The sequence below is a fragment of the Scomber japonicus genome, chromosome 6, assembly GCF_027409825.1.
Source record: "Scomber japonicus isolate fScoJap1 chromosome 6, fScoJap1.pri, whole genome shotgun sequence".
In the NCBI taxonomy this organism is placed as follows: Eukaryota; Metazoa; Chordata; class Actinopteri; order Scombriformes; family Scombridae; genus Scomber; species Scomber japonicus.
This window is the reverse complement of record NC_070583.1, coordinates 31,366,995-31,389,825: the sequence shown is the minus strand read 5'-3', so window position 1 is coordinate 31,389,825 and position 22,831 is coordinate 31,366,995. Positions and strand designations below refer to the sequence as shown.

The 22,831-nt window shown below is 39.5% G+C and overlaps 1 protein-coding gene across 3 annotated transcripts in view; it reads left to right on the top strand.

Annotated features, from left to right (window-relative positions):
• gria4a (glutamate receptor, ionotropic, AMPA 4a) overlaps window positions 1-18,977 on the top strand; it is a 118,334-nt gene extending 99,357 nt beyond the window's left edge. Inside the window, exons 15-18 of one of the 3 annotated variants that reach the window (XM_053321375.1) lie at window positions 4,702-4,949; window positions 11,037-11,151; window positions 12,903-13,040; window positions 18,813-18,977. In XM_053321375.1, the coding sequence (XP_053177350.1) occupies window positions 4,702-4,949; window positions 11,037-11,151; window positions 12,903-13,040; window positions 18,813-18,977 (666 nt within the window). Of the gene's footprint in view, window positions 1-4,701; window positions 4,950-9,442; window positions 9,558-11,036; window positions 11,152-12,902; window positions 13,149-18,812 lie in introns of those variants that run through there. The other 2 variants (XM_053321374.1, XM_053321376.1) reach the window with 2 other exon arrangements.
• Window positions 18,978-22,831: the final 3,854 nt, after the last annotated feature.

Here is a 22,831-nt window from a genome sequence, read left to right as displayed (position 1 = left end):
AAGGTTTACCCTGAAGGAACCTTGTGGACATTTTGACCATTAGTAGTACAGTGGAACAACGTTTTAATGACCAGCTCCAGATTTTTTGTTTTTTTTTTACATGCTAGCAAACATGAATATACAATACAAGGTTTCAAAATCTCAAATGTTTTATGAGGAAAGAAATATATTCAGCATATGTGTTATGCCTAAAATGCACACAATGTCGTACAATAAATACCATACTAATGTATAATGATGTACACCCATGTGCTTTTATGCAAAATAATGCACTCTGCAGAGGTGAAGAACAACACTGCTTTGATTTGTGGTGTTTTGTTGGCCTCCATCCCATCCATTATTGCATTGCTGTTCACTTGTGGTACAGAGTGAAGAGGCAACATTAGACAAATAAAGGGAAAATCAAGGAGCTAGGGGCAAAGATCCAATGACAGAATATAAGGTTTGGGTAATGTTACAGGACTATAGCTTTACACACAAGCACCAAAATCTGAAAGTCACTTCTAAAAGCAAAACTGTGAGTGAGTAAGAGGAAGCTAATACAAGCGTGGTGTCGTGTCTTTTATTGAATCTATACAAAAGCCAAAACGCCAAGCCGAATTCCTCTGTGACTGTAGGTGGGACAAGGACGAGTGACTAATAACAGTATAAACCAATTTACAATAGTCCAGGTGGGAGGAATGTGTGAATGCATGTGTGACTTTCTCCAGGCCTTGGATCGAGTGAAAAGGAAATTTTGAAATAATAGTGTGAGCTGAAATGTCTCGTTTTACCTCATTTGTTTAAAACAACGTGACAGCAGCAGTACACTGAATAAAAAAAGACATCACCATGGGATTTTGCTCCTTTGGATTAACTTTGTAAAACCCTCCTAATCATAATTAGTATTTTTCATTTACCATGCTCCTGTTGCATTACTATCAAATAAAGCTATAATAATGGGCGTAATTGAAGATAATAAGTAAAGGTGGACAACAGAAGACGGAGAAGAGCTGAAACCGAATAAACAAAAGTGAGCTGTTGCAATAGAATAGGGAACAGAAAATGATAGCAGAGTGGGCTAGAGTAAACCTAGAGTGGCTTCACCCATTGACCCATTCACTAACGTGGACTGCCGTTACTGCAGTTAAGTATGTGCAGTGCAGTATACACACATAGAAACATCCACACACACACATACACACACACACACACACACAAAACTGATGAAGACAGATTTTTTTTCTGCAGACATGAGCAAAAGCATGTCAAACAGCCCCTCCTCCCAAGAAACACACTGCCACAACCGACCTATAGTTACGTTTGAGTGACAGACGCCATCTAGTGGCCATAGTGATCATGACCAGGAGAAGTGCCAGTGCCAGTTCTGATGACATGTTTATTAAGAAACTAATTTCCATATGTAGAGTTAATGGGTTAGGTAGATTGAAAAAAAGTGGACTGGCTGTAGGAGAGTCGCTGTTTGCTTCCCAGCTCCAACCGTGAGTGTTATGGTTAGATTCTTGGAGGTCTGGCCAACTACAACACATTTCAAGTGATTTTAACTCAAACCATGATCTTTCCCCAACCAAGTGGTTTTTGTGTCTAAACCTAACCTGACCTTAACCACAGCATTGTCCAAAAAAAGTGCTCCTATTGGTCGTTCTGGAGTGCATAGTACAATCAACCTATTTGGTCATTTAATTATGTGAATGTGTTGGCAAAACAGCAGTGTCATCATATGTATAAAAATAAATCTGCTCCATCACCAAGTAGTCGTGCTCTGTAGTAATCTGAATTGTGTGCTCATGCATTGTGTGCATGGATACATACCAATTTACAGTTGTGCTTTTTAAAGATGTGTGCACCAGTGTGTGTATTTGGGGACTGGGGGGGGGGGGGGGGGGGGGGGGGGGGCAGTGGGGGGGTAGTGGGGGGGGGGGGGTAGTGGTGATGGTGGTGGAAAGGGGGGGGGGGGGTTGTAGCAGACAGTTTGTGCTTCTATGAGCGGCTCTGGCATCATCAACATAACGAGCGGTCTGAAATCTGTGGAGGGTGAAAAAGCAATTTACTCTCCCACAGCTGAGGGGGATTCGCCACCACCATTAATTATCTGTGTGTGTGTGTGTGTGTTTGTGTGTGCATATACGATCGTCTGTGTGTGTAAGCATGCATACTCAGCCACATATGTATGCGTCAATGCATTGCGCTTGTAAGTATCCACGGCACAGCTCATGCAAGCAGATTTGTATGTCTGAGTTTTATTGTTTCCCATAGTGTGGAAGCCTGAAGGTGACTCGCAGCATCCATTTCCTCCTTCACAGCCTCAGTCATTGTTAAAGAATCTGAAAGAGTCACACCATACTGTCACACATCCATCCCTCCAAGGCCAGACGCAGCTTTTTGCGTGTGCTGTCATCATCATGTCTGTCTGTCCCTCTCACACGCACATTTTGCTGTGTCCAGACAGAGAAATTGGTTGTTTAAAGAAATGTTGGATGGACGGAGGAATGGATGGATTCAACTTGAAGATGATACTTTGGCCGACAGATGGAGAAATAAAAGCAGAAAGAATAGAATGAAGAGAGAGAGAGAGAGAGAGAGAGAGAGAAAGGGTAGATTGGAGAGAGGAGGAGCCCCTTGGATGTGATTGACATTATTATGGAGTAGGTGTCCGTCATGCGCTATAGCAACACACTCACACACACACATGGACGAGGCCATGGCTTGTCGCTTGCAGAGGGACAGAATAACACTTTATCACTAGGAGAGGACGAGAAAAAAGAAACAGGACGCTTGTGTAGGATGACAGTTTGACTCCTCTGCTTGTTATTTTCACTCTTGAGTACACACAGTTAACACACACACACACACAACCACACACACACATATATATAGATTGGTGCACATACACAGACTCACACATGCATGGTATAGACGCAACGTAACACAATACATCATACCAGACAGATGTCCTCTCAAAAGCTCTTCTGTTAGAGCAGGAGGCTGAATTCATAACTACGCGACGGATCACTACGCAGCAATTCCAGCCAGAAACTCATTTAAAGAAAAGATTGATGCTTGACTTGACAAGGGAGCCATACTGTTTAAATGTGGTTATAAATGTCATTATATGCCAGAGGATCAAAATCGAAGATGGAAGAGAAACCATCAGCGGTGTGATTTTATTCAAAGACTGTAAGAGTGGAAATCAGCTGCAGCTGTTTGCTCTACATCAGAAAGAGATGGAGAAATAATACTGTAAAAAAACAAAAAAAACATAAAACAACATCCTAATACATTTTGTGCAAGTCTAGCTTTAGTACTGTTGGTTGTATTGTAGGGTTAGGGTTAGGGTTAAAAAAAAACTGTCTACTCAATTAACAGTAAATAAATAGCGTAGATGATTTCCATCTCTTCTGAATCATGTTTTAATGAAATGACAGATTTATAGTTTAATTTGTAAAAGGCTCTGTAAGTTTTACTCAAATAAGAATATAAAGTCTGTTGGTTCGGGCCTATTTTCAGCTGCGGATTAATATACATTTAGTGTATATTTTATACTGTAGTATTTACAATACTGGGATAGTCTATGTGAGTTTGCCTCAAAATGAACAGTGACTAACTTTATCGCAATGAAGGAACATGTCAGCTGTGTCCTCTGATATGTTTTTAATAGTTTCTGTAGTTTCTAACCCTAACCCAGAGGAATACGCTGTGTCACGTTTTGGCTACACAAACAACTTTTCAGAAAGAGTAATTGTTGGTTTTTGGTCTTTTCATAGGATTTGTTGACAGTAAGATATCATCACCAGCCATACATATATAGAATATTATATTAATCCTCCTGTTGTCCTCAGGTCAAGGAAGGACAGAAGGAAGGACAGTAAAGGAGGAAGGAAGTAAGGAGAGAATGAAGGGAGGAAGGAAGTAAGGAGAGAATGAAGGGAGGAAGGAAGGAAGGAAGGAAGGAAGGAAAGGAGTAGGGAGGGAGGAAGGAAGGAAGGAAGGAAGGAAGGAAGGAAGGAAGGAAGCAAGGAAGGATGGATGGAAGGAGGAGGGAGCAAAGAAAGAGTAGAGGAAGGAAGGAAAGAAGGATGGAAGGAGGAGGGGAAGAAGGCAATTAAAGAAAGAGGGAAGAAGGAAAGAAGGAACAGTCAAAAGAGACGGGGTCAATTTGACCCGGGAGGATGACATGAGGGTTATTGTCTAACTTGTCTTGTATTTTATTTTGGAGGAATATAGTTACACTCAACTGAAAAAGCATAAAGAGCTAAACTACATTTACTGAGCTGAACACTGACAGTTTTGTCAAATTGCCTGAATCCTGTTTTGCAGGGTCACTTCACTGCAAAGTGTTATCTATTGACGTCGCATCACATAGCACAAAGAGCCTAAAAAATGACTCTCTGTCCTTTGCTTGTTAGACCTCAGCCATCCATGCTGTTCTTCCTTCCTACCTACACCTGACAAAGATTTAGGCTATTTAGAAGTGACATTCATCTTTCAATTTTCCAAGTGAAATAATGTGTTAGTGCCTTGCCCTACACTGTGTCTCCTCCCTCGGAAAGCTTTACATCACTGAACTATGAAAACCATCATCTGTGAGAAAATCTGGCATTGTAAGTTAGCAAGACGGTAGCACCTTCTCTATTAATTAACCTCTGCTCTCTCCTCTTACCCCCCCCTCCTCCCTCCTCCATCCTCCATCCTCCATCCCAGAGATCCAAAATAGCCGTATACGAGAAGATGTGGTCATACATGAAGTCTGCCGAGCCAACTGTCTTCACCAAAACTACAGGAGAAGGCGTGGCGAGGGTCCGCAAGTCCAAGGGGAAGTACGCTTTCCTCTTGGAGTCCACCATGAACGAGTACACGGAGCAGCGGAAGCCTTGCGATACCATGAAAGTCGGAGGGAACCTGGACTCCAAAGGATATGGGATTGCTACACCGAAAGGCTCACAGTTAAGGTGGGTGGAATAGTGTAACAATAGGAAACAGTAACCACGGCTGGTGCTGTACTATTGCTGCGATATTCCACCTACCCTGCTGTGCCTTTTATACCACAGCTAGATTAACCTGTCACTGCTGTTAGATGAAGACTTCTCACCTCTGAAATTCAAGACTTAAGATACAATTGATTTTTTTTCCCCACTGATGATAATGCATTGATGTATTAATCAGTGGACTGTCTTTCATATGAACAAGACGTCATAACTCATAAAGAAAATATGGCACCAGTACATTTTATTTACTATTTAAGCTCAAAAGCATAGTAACAGTTATAAGTTTTCACCCAACAGCAGCGACATAAACACCTGTGTTAATTATGTTGATTGTATTTCATTATACTTCTTGAATTCTTTATCTTTCTCAGTCTTTCTCTCTCTCTCTCTCTTTCTGCTCTACTTTCCCTCACTCTCTCCTGCCATCTTTCTGTTAACGCAGGGCCTGTAAGTCCCATTGCTCTGTCCTTTGTCACAGTCATTTGTCCGTCCCCTTAATTTTCGTGTGTCCCTCCTTCCTTTTCCTGTTGCCCGTTCAATCACTTAATTTCTCCACAGGGCCACCTTACAGGTAACTGTCCATTTGTCCACTGTCCTGTGTCTTTTGTTCCTTTCATCCTCAGAGATGATAGTCATGATGATGGTGATAATGATGATTACGACAATGATAAAAAGAGATTTATTAACTGGCCAAGAGGAGAGGCAGAACCTCAGACTGCTGCCACTAAGTCCAGAGCCACGAGGGGGAATTTATAGAGGAACAGGAAACTAAGAAGTGAGAAATATGAAATAGAGGGGCCTGACCAATGGGGGGACTAGGAAATAAACATAATACAGGATCCCACAACAAAAATCCAATCACAAATTAATAAGAAAAATATATCTTCAATTCTAAAAACGGTCAATTTGATACCAAATAATTTTTAGTTGCTGCTGCTGTTGTTTTTTAAGCTGTAGGTTGGTTTCTGTAAATTGTAATAAAGAGAGCATAAGATGGAAGGAATGAATGAGAAAGTGACTGAATCCAAGTCTTAAACATGGTCAGATTTTTTTTTTTTTTTCTCTCAGCAGACAATTGTTCAAATCTGTCTTGTTAACTTGTGCCAAACAGTCCCAGAAGGTTTCACTGAGCAATACAAATGATTAATTTCTCAGGTAACCATGACAGCAGTATAGAGACTTTGTCTTCCCAATGTGACAGCTGCCTGCTGAGGGAAAAATAATTGACTAAATTCAGAGAAGCCGCATCATTTGCTCTCTCTTCTGTCCCTCCATCTCTCTCTGTCAACATTTTTAGATTTGTCTTACGAAAGGCAAAACACAAACAGCGTGCCTCACATCCTGTCCTATAACTTTCCTCTGTGTGTGCGGAGCAAAAAAAAGTCCCTCAAAACCTCAGCCACTATAACTTATCCCTTACTGTTTATGCAAAGGTTTTTCCGTTTATGAGGGAAAAGTGACAGACAGCGGGTGGATAGGTCCCTTTTTAAGCCCCCCTCCCCCCCACCAAAAAAACCAACTCATTCCTGGGTCTATCCACGGTTGTCTCTGGCTTCTCTCAATCAGCGGAAATCCGATCTTCCGAGTGCACACATGTGGCTGGGAGTGTGCATGTCAGGTGAGCCTGCCTCTTCTCTCGCTGCACTGATCACAGCCTTGATTATGTTGATGCGGAGAATGAATACTCTGATGTTTAAAGTGAATGTTAGGGATGTATGATTTCTGAAATATAGCTATTTTTGATATGGTTTTTGATATGACTCTTGATATGTTTGAACTGTTTTCATCCATACCTCTTCTGTTAATGTGGTTAGTCATGGCTTTTAGATCATTAGATAACCCCAGAGAACAATGTCTTTCTCTTAATCTCTTGAAAATCTTTACTCAAAACAGGTTCCCCCTCCAAATTAGCCGTGATACATTGCTTAGTTTAATTATATTTAGGTAAAATGTTGGGGGTTTTTTTGCAAACAAATTTTTATTTTCATTTCCATGAAGTCCAACAGAAATATTTCAGGGGATACAATATTAGAAAAGAAAGAAAGATGGCCCAAGACATAAGAACATGTCATGGGAAAGAACACAGTGAAATTATTGATGATAATAATAACAATAATAATAATAAATAAATAAATAATAATAAAATAATAATAATAATAAATAATAAAATAAAATAATAATAAATAATAATAATTAAATAATAATAAAATAAAATAATAATATAAAATAATAATAATAAAATAAATAAATAATAATAATAATAATAAAATATAAGAGTAAAAATAAAATTACATACATAACCTACAAAAATACATACATCCACACAGACATATATTGACAAGACATATTCAGGTAAAATGTTAATAAAAAATTGCAGATATAAATAGCCAATAGAAAATAATATCTTCTGTGGATAAACATCAGATCACAACCATCTCTTACATATCTAATAGCCATTGAGTAAGAGCAGTATGCTACTTCTATTTCCCTGCCTGATCCAGAAACAGCAACCTTACACTCACAAGCTTCTGTAAACTGTAGTCTACTGCACCAACACACTACAGATGAGATGGGGTGCTTTCAGATGAGCTGGTGTACAGACAAAGAGGCAGACTGACAAACAGGCAGGCAGTGTCTGCGGTGACCTTTTTGTTGAGATTAGCATGGCTGATTACAGCATCTCACACACAAAAGAGCGTTCAGCAGAGGTTGGTGGCAGGAGAATGGGACAACAGGAAAGTCTTTTAAATAGGGAGAGACGTAGCAGAGAAAAGAGAAGACAGGACGAAATACATTTTATAAGGAACACGGTGGAAATTAATTTAGAAAAGATGCTGACAGTGAATGTTACTAATCTAGTCAAGTGAAGCTTTATTGTCGATAGACAGTGTGTGCAGCACATCCAGAGTAGTGATTTCATTCCTCCACAGCAACAACCTAATATATAGGTGACAGATAAGCATGCAAAATGAATACAGAATATAAAATCAAGACTATACATAACAAAAAAATTGAAAAAGTTCACATTAAGTTTTGCAACATTACATACAAAATGCAAAATGTAAACTATAAGAGAATATAGACATTTACTGTAGTAATTTGTTTTTTATTTTTGCATTCAGCTAAATATTATACACAGCTGCAAATACTTTATAAGGCTGCCAACCAGCTTCTAAAGCTCCCTGTTTAGATTGAATGCATATTTTCTAACTTCAAGGCAGCCATTGTTTTCAGTTCTTCACACTACCAAAAGCAGCTCAAGATGTAATCCAACACAGTTACCATTATGTCTTTGTTATTATTCCTTCAACTGTGTTATTGTTGCATGGTAAGACATCAGAAATGGATTCTCTAAAGTCTTCTGGATGCCAATATCTTAAGATCTGAGAGTTTGTTGCTGAATGATATTCATAGGGTTGCTGAAAAATCTAAAGTATAAAAGCAATGAAGCAAACCTGAGCATCATAAAAAAAAGATGAATTCCTTTTGCTTAGCAGCTGATCCTCAAGTGTTGAGAGAACCTTCAAAATATATTTTTTAAAAGACTACGAAATCGATATAACTGTTTTTGAAAAATAAAAAGACACTGATCTAAATTACCTATCTCAAGTGGGTTTCAAATATCTTGATTGTATGGTAAAATAAACAGCAGCCAGTGGGAAACATTCACCAATATAAAAAGTTATTATATGCTTTAGAAAATGAACAGTTATCATTTAAAATATACTCTCTTTGTAGAACATCACCTAATATCTGACAAAACATGAATATAATATAATCACTTAACAGACACAGCCATGCACCACATTATTAAATCACTTTAGTAGCTCAGTTCAAGCTCCTCTTGTAATAAACATGCCAGATATACAGAGCATAGCTGAGTACATGTGCACACACAGCATGAATGTTTGATATTTAGCCCTGTGTCCCTGAAATTTGTTTGGAGGTCAATCCCTTCAGGTGTGTGAGCAGGAGGCCTGTAGGAAACTGTATCTACACACACACACACACACATGCACGCACACACACACACACACATTGTGACTAGTAAAGGAGCAGCAGGAGAGCACTAGAGCATCATCAGCATGCTGCAGAGACCTGGTTAACACACTTTATACCAGCAATCTGACACACACTGTGGGGCTCTCTGTGATAGTGCAGCCCAGTAAAAGAAAGCAACACAATAAAGATACACAAAAATAACTGGAAATCTAAATTTGAAGTAGAAAGAAAGAGAAAGAGTAAGAGAGAGCATTGTATCAGGTGCATCCCTCCCCACTTTTGTGCCTTCAACCCTTCTGATTTTTCCTCCCTTTGCTCCCTTTGCTCCTTGTTGCCCTCCCCCTTCTTTCTCCTTTCGCCCTTTGGTCCACATCCATTTTGTCTGTCTGTCCTTCCATCCTCTGCTCTGACCAAAACTTCTTATCTTATCTGTCCCCCCTTTTTTTTACTTTAAGAAACGCGGTCAACCTGGCCGTGCTAAAGCTCAACGAGCAGGGCCTGTTGGACAAATTGAAAAACAAGTGGTGGTATGACAAAGGAGAATGTGGCAGCGGGGGAGGGGATTCCAAGGTTAGCCCTCTCTGTCTGCCCACCCCACCACTAAGGGATGGGGGCCTCTCACTGGCTTGGAAGCCTGCGACGGCCCCTGTTCCAGTGTGTAATACATGCATCTGCCCTGGCAAAGAGTCAAGTACCTACAGCGAGGGCAAAAGTGACACCCTGCGGCTTCAAACAGCGGCACAACGTTGCATCTGTTGTCAGCGGTGTGTGTGCCTTTTTATGTAAAAGGTTCAGACCCAATGACAAAGGTACAACGATTGAGCTTGTTGATATGCAAATTAAAAAATAAAACCTCTAAAAATATTCAAAAATAGTAATTTTTGAAAGAAATCTTACAGCTGTGCTATTTGGCTTTCAAATGCATGTAAATATTTATTTTTGAATGCCTGCAAAGAGAAAACAATCACACCTCATAAAAAAATATTTTCAGATATATTCGGCACTGATCTGGGCATCCCTCTCAGACCATGAGGTAATGGGAAGAAGGTTTGGTGATGGATAGATGCAAAAGAAAAGAAAAGAGAGCAATTACTGTCAAGGCAGGAATATTCACCCCCTAGTGGCGGCTCTGGGGAGAGGAAAAGAGACGAGGGCTCGGAGGATGCAGACTGAAAAATCCATTGCTCAAGAACATGACATTTGAAACAGGTTTTAAAACGTTTAATGGAAAAACAAGGCCCAAGTGAAATTGTAGCTCTCAGATTCCTTTAGACTCGGGTTGACTTGGCAGAGAGGAGGATGAATAATTGATAGAAGAAGAATGCAATTACAGGATAAGGTTTTCCTATATATCTTGTTCATTTGGAGGATTTCAGATATTATATTCTGAGTATTTGTTGGTTCAGTTTTCATTATTCTCTCCGGATCAAACATGTATAGTACTTTTTACACATTACTTTTATATAATAGTTGTATAGAGTTGAAATATTTGGATTTAAGCAATCCCTAAATTTACAGGTAAAACCATTTTCCAGCTCATCATGCTTCTTGCAAGATTTGAAAAATGCACCTCAGTGTGTTACCGATAAATGAAGTAACTTGGAATAGGAAGTGAGATCTGACTGCAACAAGAAAACATTAGACCTGTAACAAGATAGGAACTTACTCTGACCTCCAAAGCCATTAAGATTTGAGTTCGATCTCCCAGTCGTAGCACAGTGCCGGCCCGATGTCAATAGTCCTGCCCTAACAGTACTTGCCTCTGGTTTGGTGAAGGTTCGGCTGGGGCAGTATGGGTGTGTTACCTGAAGTGACAAAGGTGGGTCCCACTCATATGTCTGTAGCTCGCCTTAGCTCCTCGCTCCCCCCAGCCCCTCCTCAACGAGCATACACACATGTACTCAGTGGGATCCATACTAGGTCACTTGATCTGAACAAAAAAAGTACCTTTCAATGTGTCTGAGCTGTGCAAATGCAAATGTGAAATTACCCTAATAACATAAAATAACATGACCTATGATGTTATTTATGTTATTTTTACACGCGAAGAACCCCGGTAAACCTTGCAGTTTTGAAACTGAGCGAAGCAGGCGTCTTAGACAAACTGAAAAACAAATGGTGGTATGACAAGGGAGAATGTGGACCCAAGGACTCTGGAAGTAAGGTCAGTCTCACGCTGCTGCGGCCCACAGAACGCTAGCCTGAAACTCTCATCCTGAATACGCTCCAGATTACTGCAACTACTGTTTTAGCCATTTAGCATTTTTTAAAAATACCTTCAATTCAACCTGAAACATACACAATCTTTAATGTGCTCCACATTAAACTCAACTGTCCATTTAAACTACTTCCTCATAGATATTTTCCTATTTTCCATTTTGATGGTGGACCACATTTAACCTAAACATGCATCAGATTGAACTTTAAATTCTTGTTCAGTTTCTGTAGCAATCTGTGGCAATCCCATCTTCATTACAGTTACTATTACAGATATAAACTTTGATTGTCATCAGACAGTTGTCACTTTCATGTTTTTGCTTTGATCTCATACACAAGCCCATTTTTGTTAGCTTGAAATTCACCCACAAGATAAGAACACCACTGTCTCATTAGCGTTAGCATTAGCATTAGCATATCTTGCTAGGAACTGTTAATTACTGCTTTTATGTTTGGGATTAATTCAGGACTAGGTCACCTATTTATTTCTATAACTTGGGAGAAATTCTTGGTAATGCTTTATTTTACAGGTCCGTCATTTTCTAATCATTTCCTAGAAACTTTCCTGGAGAAAACATTTGAATTGATACTGTAGTCTTTGAGTTAGCGGACATGCAAATAGAGATAATAATTCAGTAAATGGAGAATAAAGTTTCCTGTAATGAATAAATGAGTAATAGATGAATTATTCCTGAAATCAATAACTTCTAATAAGCCACAAAGCAACACCATTTAATACTAAATAGAACTTTGTCTTGAGTTTCTTTATAATTACATCCTTTTTTTCCATTATTAAGTTTCCTCCAAAATGGGAAATTACGGACCTGTGAGATGAAGAATTACTGTATTTTTATAATCATTTGCCATTTAAGTGCAACAGCTAATTTAAACCCTTTATCTCCCCAGTTAAAACATTTTTTTTACAATTATAAATCAGAGTATAAAAGAAGTTGTTAGAACATTTTTAGGAGTTGTTGTAGATATTTAGGATAAATTACTGGAGCCTTTAAAATCAATTAAAACAGCAGTAAAGTGTCATCACCGCTCAGATTAAAGCCTGCTCTGTGATTAAATGATATATACTCTTTTTGACTTGTTAATTTAGATGTTAATTTATATCATTATATTATTATTATTATTATTATTACAGTAGAAATGTGATCTGTAGTTTAATTGTGTAGTATATGTGTATAGTATGTTGTAGCTGTTGTGGTAGTAATTGTAGTTGTAGAAGTAGAAGTAGAATGTAATAATAATGATAACATAATAATTTCAGTAGCATGAAATAGTACAGTAGTGATTGTTTAATATGTTTTCACTTGATTCTCCATTTCTATGTCTAACCCTGTCTACTCTATTTTCTCCGTCTGCTTTATTCCCTCCACTTCACTTCTTTACACTTCTTTACTCTCATGTTACCCCATCTTACCCCTCCTTAATTTTCTCTCCGTTATTCTCTCACGCTTGCTCCCACATCCCCATATTCATCATCCAACTCTTATCCCGTCTGTCTTTCCATTCCTTGATCACACCATCTTTCTCATCCATCATTGTCCGACTCTTTTCCCCCCTCCTTCTTTTTTTATGTTTTACCCTCCACCTTTGTTTTCTCCTACACCTGTCCTCCATCTCCTCCTCCTTCCCACTCCTACCCTCACTCTTTTCCCCCCCAAACACTTCCCCTCTCTCACTCTCCAGGACAAGTCGTCTCAGGCTCTGAGCCTGTCCAACGTCGCCGGGGTCTTCTACATCCTGGTTGGCGGCCTTGGCCTGGCCATGCTGGTGGCCCTGGTCGAGTTCTGCTACAAGTCTCGGGCCGAAGCCAAGCGCATGAAGGTGGACCTTAGCCCCTCCCACTGCCCCAGCCCCTCCCCCAGCACCCAGAATCTAGCCACTTATAGGGAGGGGTACAACGTGTACGGCTCCGAGGGGGTCAAGATATAGGGGTAGGATTTAGAGGCTCCCATATAGGTGGGGTAATGGTGGTGTTGATCATGGTGGTGGTGCTGTAGATTATTGTACTGTCAATGTTAGAGGCTGTCGTCGCAGCAGCCCCACGCATACCGTGTTGTTCTTCATGTGGTCATGAGGATGTGGTCAAGCATTGTGGAACCAATGTAGCTTCTTTTATGTCTCGTGAAAGCTTATTTTGGCTGTTCTGTTTGTTATTGGCCTCAATATTTTCTTTAGATTAGAGTTTTTTTGTTTGGTTGTTAACGTACGGTTAAGCCAGATTTGGGGTTTAGATTTCTGTGACTACAGATTTGGTTCCATCGTCTTTGGCTGCAGATGATGACGATGGTGATGATGATGATGATGATGATGATGATGATGATGGTAATGATGATGATGATGACAGTGATGGTGATGCTCTTGGCTCATGACTTGATTAGGCACCTGCATTGCAATATTAGCCATTAAAATAGTTAACAAAATGATGAAGCAGGGATGCACAACTCCATCCTCAGGGGGCTGACATATTAAATATTCTGATTATATGGTGCATAGAGCTACTGCTTATTAATTTCATTATCAATTCATCTGCTAAATGATTTATTATTTGGTCAAAAATATGGAGAAATATCCATCACTGCTTCCGAAACATGCAGAGAAAAGCAACCAGTCCTCACATCTAAAAAGGAGAAACTGCATTATTATATTATATTTTATTTTATTTAGCATTATTGCCTAAAAAAGTTGTTTTTACATAATTATAATTGTAAGTCAATGATTACTTTTCTGTCAGCTCATAAGTTCACAGACTAATCATTTTTAGCTCTAATACTGTACATATAAACTCCTCTTTGGACTTTTTTTATTGATGTCATCATCAAAATAAGAACAATAATCAGCATACATTTAAAAAAAAAAGTTCATTAATACTAAAACTGAATCTTAATAATGAGATTTTCTTCTAATGTTTCAGTATTTTCTTCAGAAATACTATTTTAAGGTTGTTGAGATACTTCACTATCCTGAGAGCAAAAGTTTGTTATGTAGTGCTTCTCATTAAAATGTGACTGCTTCCAGCTACAAATTAATTAGCTAGCGTGTGGACACTAATTTTCATCAATCTGGGTCTAACTTTAACTTTTTCAGCCACAATGTGATAGACATCTCGGGGAGGGAAAAACACTCTATAAGATATTGTTGATGTGAGTGGGTGTTCAGTCTTTTTGCTACAAGTTTAATAACCAGTAATCCCACTAGCACCACCATGATGACCGAGAAATGTATTGGGGAAGTAATGGAGGATGGCCAGCTCCCACTTAGCCTATTCAAAATGATAAATCTCGGCTTTTAACTTTTGAGCAAACATTTCCTTAAAATATAGATTTAATCTTGTGTATTCAGGTAATGTTTACAAGGTATTAGCAGGGAGTTATTAATGGAACAAATTAAATAGCAGGATGATTTATTTTTTCCAGATAGCAGTTTTTAATTGCTTTTTTATATTGGTTCATAAAAACTAGTCAACCTGCAGCAATCAGTTGAACATTTTAACATTTTTTTAAATTCTGAATACCTTCACATCATACCAATAATTTATTTCAAAAATGCTCTAATTAGTCAAACACTTGAATACTTTGAATAATATTAACGTTTAGCCCAAATGGTAGCTAACTACAGTAGCAAATCAAAATAATATTGGTGTTGGTTATATTTAGATTGCCTGATGCATATTCATAGATCCATATTTAATAGGTGTATCAAATTGAAGTCATAGAGGCCAAGACTAGAAGTATTTACACTCAATTTTAATTTTACCAATATAGCAAATCAAGTAATAATCATCTTGCACACATTAGCTGGAGTTGAATTGAGCTCTCCCAGCTCCTGTGGCTCATAGCCAGCACTCTTTCCCATCTACCTTTTTATGTGTTGTTCATAAACTAGAGTTGTGCACCCCTGCTGTTGACAGTCCAAACAAGCACTTTGACTTATTCCAGCCCTGACAACTTCAGACAGCCCAGTTACAGAGGAATAATTGATGAAGCAAACACTTCATACAGAACGGCTACTCAGTGATGTTGTAAAAGTATGACTCATGTTTATTGATGTAAAAAAGATTAATTAACTGAAGTAAAAGGAAAGATTCACTACTGTAGCATTATTATAGGTTTATATATTTGTTAACCACCTTGAGATAATTAACAGGATCAATCGTTCTCCAATATGCGGAAAAAAAAAAGGCTAAATGTGGTATAATAAAAGTCAGCTGTTATCTGTTTAAAGATAATGGTGCCAACTTTAAATGAGGTATAATGTTAACCACAGATAAACCATTTTGAGAGTAGATCATTTTGGACTCGTCTCAAAAGCAATAACGCTGATGTTACCAGTGACTCTGCTCCTGTGAAAACTCTCTGGCCCGATGCCATACTTGCTCGTCTTGCTTTCATATTTCCTGATATTCACCAAAGATGCTAAACTTTTAGAGATGCTTATTCCATGTTTTATATCAGTATGACAGCACCCATTAAAACCTTTGTCTCTGTTTCCAGCAGCGTGAAGCCAAACACTGCTGGCTGGTTGTTATTGCAGAGAAACTCTAGTGGCACATAGTGAATCTAAAAGCTTTTTTTTTTTTAGGTGTTTCCTACCAACTCTATACGCCAAAAAAGTTTATTTTCCAGGACTACAGTATGTCGACCGTCGTTTATAAGCAGACATTTACATTGCTGCTTTTAACCTTCCTATCGTCCTCCTGGGTCAAATTGACCCAGTCTTTTTTGACTGTTCCTTCTTTCCTCCCTTCCTTCCTTCCGTCTGTCCTTTCTCCCTCCTTTTCTCTTTCTTTCCTTCCTCTCTCTTTCCTCCCTTCCTTCTTTCCTTCCTTCCTTCCTTCTTTCCCCCTTCCTTCCTTCCGTCTGTCCTTTCTCCCTCCTTTTCTCTTTCTTTCCTTCCTCTCTCTTTCCTCCCTTCCTTCTTTCCTTCCTTTCCTCCTTCTTTCCTTCCTTCCTCCCTTCCTTCTTTCCTCTGTCCTTCTTTCCTTCCTTCCTCTTTTCCTTTCTCCCTCCCTCCTTCCTTCCTACCATCTGTCCTTTCTCCCTCCTTCTCTCTTTCTTTCCTTCCTCTTTCCTCCCTTCCTTCTTTCCTTCCTTCCTTCCTCCCTTCCTTCTTTCCTCTGTCCTTCTTTCCTTCCTTCCTCTTTTCTTTTCTCCCTCCCTCCTACCTACCTTCCTTCCTTCCTTCTTTCCTCCCTTCCTTCCTTGACTCGAGGACAACAGGAGGGTTAAAGGAAAGCTAAGGTGTAAACACAGGTGGTTCAACCTGCTGGGCATTTCTGCCTGTCGCACCTCCGACGGTGCCATGGTAACACGTCTATTCTGCCAAACCACAGTGCCCAACCATGTTTGCTTTCCTTGCTTAATTTACAGAGATTACCTTATTTGGATTGCAAATGATTTCTGTATGACACCTTCTACATTTATAGCAAGTGCAGCATAAATTGGGCGAATTTTGACAAGTTTCAAAATCACAGCACAAGCAACACCTATTGAACTCATTACTTAAAAAAAATGCACAGTTGTCACTCTGAATAAATTGGCTCTCTCTGAGATATTTTATCTGACAGTAGCAGCACAGTTGTTACGGAAACATCATGGAGTAGCCGCTCCCTGTGAAGTGTCACCCTACTCTGAGCAGTATAGTCAGTCACTCCCTCTTTATAAATCTGAAACCTTGAAAGGAAAAAATCACTCCCTTCTGTTTCCCTTTGTCTTTCCAAAAGTCACCTTCCAAAACCTATCCTTTATAAATTCTCACCTGAACTTAAATCCCCCCCCCCCCCTCCACCCCAAAAAAATGCATGGTCACCTATGAAATGCAGATGTCTACTACCCAAACCTTCTTGTCCACTTTGTTACATGTTTGTTGACTGTTGCCTGCTTTCACCTTTACTTTTGCCTTTATTAGAGCAGTGTTAATATTTGCACAGTGATCGTGTGTTAGTGAGATTTGAATGTGTAGTTTGAGGTGCATTCACACCAAGCCTGTTTGAACTCATTCAAATTAAGTCTGTGGTATTTCTCCCGGTTGTTCAGTTTGTTTTGGATGAGGAGAGAAATGCCATTAAAACCTGGATGTATAATAAATTAGCATCCTGAGATGATTTGAAAACCCAAATGTTAAATACAGTGATGATTCATGCTGTGGTGAAACTTTACTCACAGCTCCATGTTAATTTTATTTACAAAACCAGTTTGCTTGAAGACTGAAACTAATTACATGTTTCATGATCGATTCATCTGCGGATAGTTTTTGCATTTTGAATTAATGATCAATTATGCATCCAGTCCATAAAATGTCAGAAAAGCATTACAAATATTTAAATGGCAATATGACATCATCATATAACTAGTCTTTAAACCCTCTATAATACTATAAATCAGAGAAAAGCAGTGAATCCTCATATCTGGGAAACTGAATCCAAAGCATATGTTCAGCATTCCTGCTTGATTAATAACTTAACCCTCCTGTTGTCCTCAGGTCAAGGAAGGACAGGAGGAAGGCATGAGGAAGGAAGGAAGGAAGGAAGGAAAGACAGGAGTAAGGAAGGAAAGAAAGGAGAAAGGAAGGAAGGAAGGAAGGAATGAAGGAAGGGAGGGAAGGAAGGAAGGAATGAAGGAAGGGAGGGAAGGAAGGAAGGAATGAAGGAAGGAAGGAAAGTAAGGGAGTAAGGAAGGAAGGAAAGGAGTAAGGACGAAAAGAGGAAGGAAGTAAGGAGAGAAGGAAGGAAGGAAGGAAAGAAGTAAGGAGGAAAAGAGGAAGGAAGTAAGGAGAGAAGGAAAGGAGTAAGGAGGAAAAGAGCGAGGAAGTAAGGAGAGAAGGAAGGAAAGTAGTAAGAAGGGAGGAAAGGAAGGAAGGAAAAGAGTATGGAAGGAGGAGGGAGCAAAGAAGGGGAAGAACGAAGGAATAAATAAAGAAAAAGGAAGGAAAGGAGGGAAGGAAGGAAAGGCATAATGAGGAAAAGAGGAAGGAAGTAAGGAGAGAAGGAAGGAAGGAAGGAAAGGAGTAAGGAGGGAGGAAGGAAGGAATAAAGAAAGAAAAATAAACGAGCAAAGAAAGAGGGAAGGAGGGGAAGAACTAAGGAAAAAATAAAGAAGAAGGAAGGAAAGAAGGAACAGTCAAAACAGACGGGTTAATTTGACCCGAGAGGACGACAGGAAGGTTAAATAATGAATCAGCTGTTAAAATGTTGATGATTAATTTGAAGATATTGATTGGATAATTACATTTATTTCAGTATTAGCTTCCTTTTAATGAGGTGATGAGGATATAAACACAACTTTAAAAGAGACAGAAATGCATCATAGGAAAGGTTTGATATTACTGTTGCAACTATATGTGTGATTGCACCTTCAGACCCTTCTGTTAGCATTGTTGTGTGTATGATACTTGTACAGGCACATGCATGTCTATGGGTGTTTTGTGCATGTGTGTGTGTCTGTAATGCAGTCGTTGCATTTATGATACAGTTTCTATGTATATAAGAAAAATGTTTATTCACATAAAATCTCCACTCTGCTGTCTCCTCCCTGACCCAACTCTTTGCCTCCTTGGCTTCTCCATTTTTTCCCCTCCACCTCTCCTCCTCGTATATAGCTGTCTTTTTCTGAAGCCATGCGAAACAAGGCCCGTCTGTCCATCACAGGAAGTGTGGGGGAGAATGGCCGCGTCCTGACGCCAGACTGCCCCAAAGCCGTGCATGCTGGCCACGCCTCCCTCCGACACCCCGGCCTTGCAGTGGTCTCCTCCGGACTGCCCTGAAAACCAAAAACACCTGCCGTGCCTTAATGACACACAAACATACAACAGACTTGGACAAGGACATGCAATCACACACACACACACACACACACACACACACACACACACACACAAACATGATGCATATAGTTGCAGAAACTCAAATACACATTCACTTAAATCAATACTCAGACACATTTTTACACACTTGAATACACAAACACACACTCTACGCATCATTGTCTCACTTTCCTGCTGCCACTGACTTATTTTACAAGAGACAAGTGAAATACAACTGTGGACTTAACAGTGAGGAAAAAAACAAAAAAAACAACGGACAACTATACAACTATCACACTTGCCTGCAGCATTCATTTGATTTTTTTTCCCCTTTTTTTAATTTTTTTGAGGAGGATACCATCCTGATATCGACAAACTGACAAGAAAGCCAGCACAGACTTACATGAAATGAACTACGAGCTGTGAACACGACCACAAAACTGATCATGATGATGATAGTGATAAAGATGATGGCAACAAAAAAAAAAAAAAAAAAAAAAAAAAAGACAACCAACCAAACTACTCCGTTCCTGCTCTGTCTTCATTGGACAACGTTGGCCCGATTAAGCCACACACCCCTTGACAACGCCTTACTAAGACAAACATTGTTTTCATCATCATCATCATCGTGGTCATCGTCATCTTTAAATCGCCTGCAAAAGAGTGCCAGGTATAAATCACCCTTAGAAGACCAGAAAACTGTAAAGCTTGAACGTTCGGTCTGTGCAAACCCCTCTACTTTTGCCACGGACCGTTCAAACTGAATGAAAATGCTTTCTTACTACAGTACGCATATATATATAGAATGATTTCTCGCCCCCCCAAACCAGCGAGGGAATCAGCCAATACAGAAGTAACCTCCAACACAACATGTGTGGCTCATCTCGGCCATAGAATACACAGGGGTTTGTAAAAGAAGAAAAAAAAAATAGCAGTAGTAGTAATTAACAAAAATCTTTCATCAACAGCATCATCATAACAGTAGAGAAAATGCTCAATAGGAAAATGATTATTACTTTTTTTTTTGCCGAGGGGGCAAAGTAGAGGTCTGAGCTGTATATTCAGTGGTGAAAAGAAGAAAAAAAAAACACATGGGGCAGATCTCAAATGGCTACCTAACAAAGGTGCTTCTCAACCTGAACACTGGGACCTTACTGAAGTGACTGATTGGGGGGGAAATGACAAAGCATAAATTAAAAACTTTTCAAATGTATAAAAAGACACATACAAACTTCAGGTCCTCTTGAATAATTAACCCGAGCAGCCTCACAATGAAAAAGGCAAAGCTTTTCTTCACGTTTGCCTACAGTTGAGTCTTCAGAGAAGAGGGGGTGGGGGTAGGGGGGGGGGGGGCTGTTTGTTTAAAGGGTCAGAAGTTGAAAAGGTTGAGAGACACTACTAGTCTATGCTGTGCAGGCTTTTTGTTTGACTTGTACGTACAATTTCCAATTTCTTTCTTAAGTAATGAATCTATAATGTGCAGTTTTGGGTGTCATTTGAGATCCTCAGTCTTTTTCCAGTGGTCCGGGGGGAGGGGGAAAGTATCATATCAGAAAGCTTGCTTTTTAAAAACCGTTGTAAATAACTGCGTAGCAAAACAGAACTCACCTGTCTTTTTTAATCATCTTAGATAACAATTCATTGCAATAATGAATATAAAAAGAAAAATGCCACTACTTGTAATTAAGATAAAAATTGTTTTTATAAAATCTACATATTATATATATAATTCAAATAAATATATATATCTATACGTCTATAGAGAGCTATAGAAAAATACATTGATCACTGATTGTCGGAGGCCATGGCATACATTCTGTTATATGGCTGTTTTTGATAACTTGAGAATATTAATATGCCATCGTCTCTGTGTGTCCTACCCAACACTGAATGTCCATCTGGCACTCACACGGACACACACACACACACCAACAGTAGAAACGCACGCACACACATTGTTGCATACACAGCTCAGAGTGATCACTGCAGCACTACGAGGAGAGGTTCTGTTTAGTTTATTATTTTTTTGTCTTGTCTGTCTGTATGATGCACCGTGTTTTTGTTTTTTTTACCCCCCCAAAAAAACTGTTGGTGCACGTTCCAGTATTCAACAGTGAAGCCAATACGATGACAACATTTTATATGCAGGTCTCTAGAGAGTATAGGCCGCTATGACAACTGCAGTGTGGTGAAACAATCCTGTCTGACATTTCGGGAGGGGAAGTGTAGCATTTGTGTTGCATTCGATATTGGCTCAGCCCTTTTTTTTTTAGTCATTTGTCTTCTCATCCAGATATAAATCGACTGCAGATTAAAAATCCCATCACCAAGTTCAACCTAAAGGGGGTTTGTACTTTTTTTGGTGGAGATAATTGGATCCACTGTGCTCAGCAACAGCAATCAATCCCAGGAAATTGTTCAAATCTGTTATATTCTACAGCAGCAGCCTGCCGTCATCTATTTCCCATTGGCTTAGCGGGTACAGTACATCACACTGATATCTGAGGAACTATTAGAGAAGGAAAAAGTATATTTCTGTGTATTATGTTGGAATACAAGTTGAGCAGGATGGTAATACTTAGACCAGGGGTGTCAAACATGCAGCCCGTGGACCAGAACCGGCCCGCCGAGGGGTCCAATTCGGCCCACTTTCCTTTCTGTCTTTTTTTCCTTCCTTCCTTCCTTCCTTCCTTCCTTCCTTCCATCTTTCCTTCCTTCATTCCTTCCTCCCTGTCATCTTTCCTTCCTGTCTTTTTTCCCTTCCTTCCTTCCTCCCTTCCTTCCATTTTTCCTTCCTTCCTTCCTTCCATCTTTCCTTCCTGTATTCTTTTCCTTCCTTCCACCTTTCCTTCCTCCCTTTCATCTTTCATCTTTCCTGCCTTTTTTTCCTTCCTTCCTTCCTTGCTCCCTTCCTTCCATCTGTCCTTCCTCCCTTCCTTCCGTCTTTCCTTCCTGTATTCTTTTCCTTCCTTCCACCTTTCCTTCCTTCATTCCTTCCTCCCTGTCATCTTTCCTTCCTGCCTTTTTTCCCTTCCTTCCTTCCTTGCTCCCTTCCTTCCATCTGTCCTTCCTCCCATCTTTCCTTCCTGTATTCTTTTCCTTCCTTCCATCTTTCCTTCCTGTCCTTTTTTCCAACCTTTCCATTCTTTTTTTCTTCCCTCCTCACTTTTATGCTTTCCTTCCTTCCACCTGTCTTTCCTTTCTTCACCTTCTCTTTCCTTCCCACCTTCCTCCCTTTCTGTCTGTCTGCCTTCCTTCCTTCCGTCCTTCTTTTTAATGGTCCGGCGCACCTGAGATCAAATTGGGCTGTTTGTGGCCCTTGAATGAAAATGAGTTTGACACCTCTGACTTAGACTGTGTTATAATGCAGAATGCTACTGTGTGTGTGTTTTCCCTGCTCACCTCTACTTGTCTTCCTTGTCCTCTTCATATTTTTTTATTTAGTCTGCTGTCTCTGTTGGACTGCTTCCGTCCCACCTCTCAAATCCGGTTCTCTTGATTTGTCTTCCTCTCCGCTCTGTATTCATCTCTCCTCTCGTCCCCATTGTTAGACAGTAGACAGACTTCTCTACAAAGTGCATCTCAACAATGACAGATGGTGATATTTCTGCCCTGATACACAATACAAAATATTCTAATTGGTGTTAATCAAAAAACTCAAAGACACTATTGACAATCTGAGTTTCATCTTTCTTGAACATTACATTACTTTTTACGCCCTAATCTTTAACATTTCATAAAAAATTCTTGATCTCTCTCTTTTTTTTTTTTTTTAAGTCACTTCTATGTTAAACTCAACTCATGCATCAGTCCTG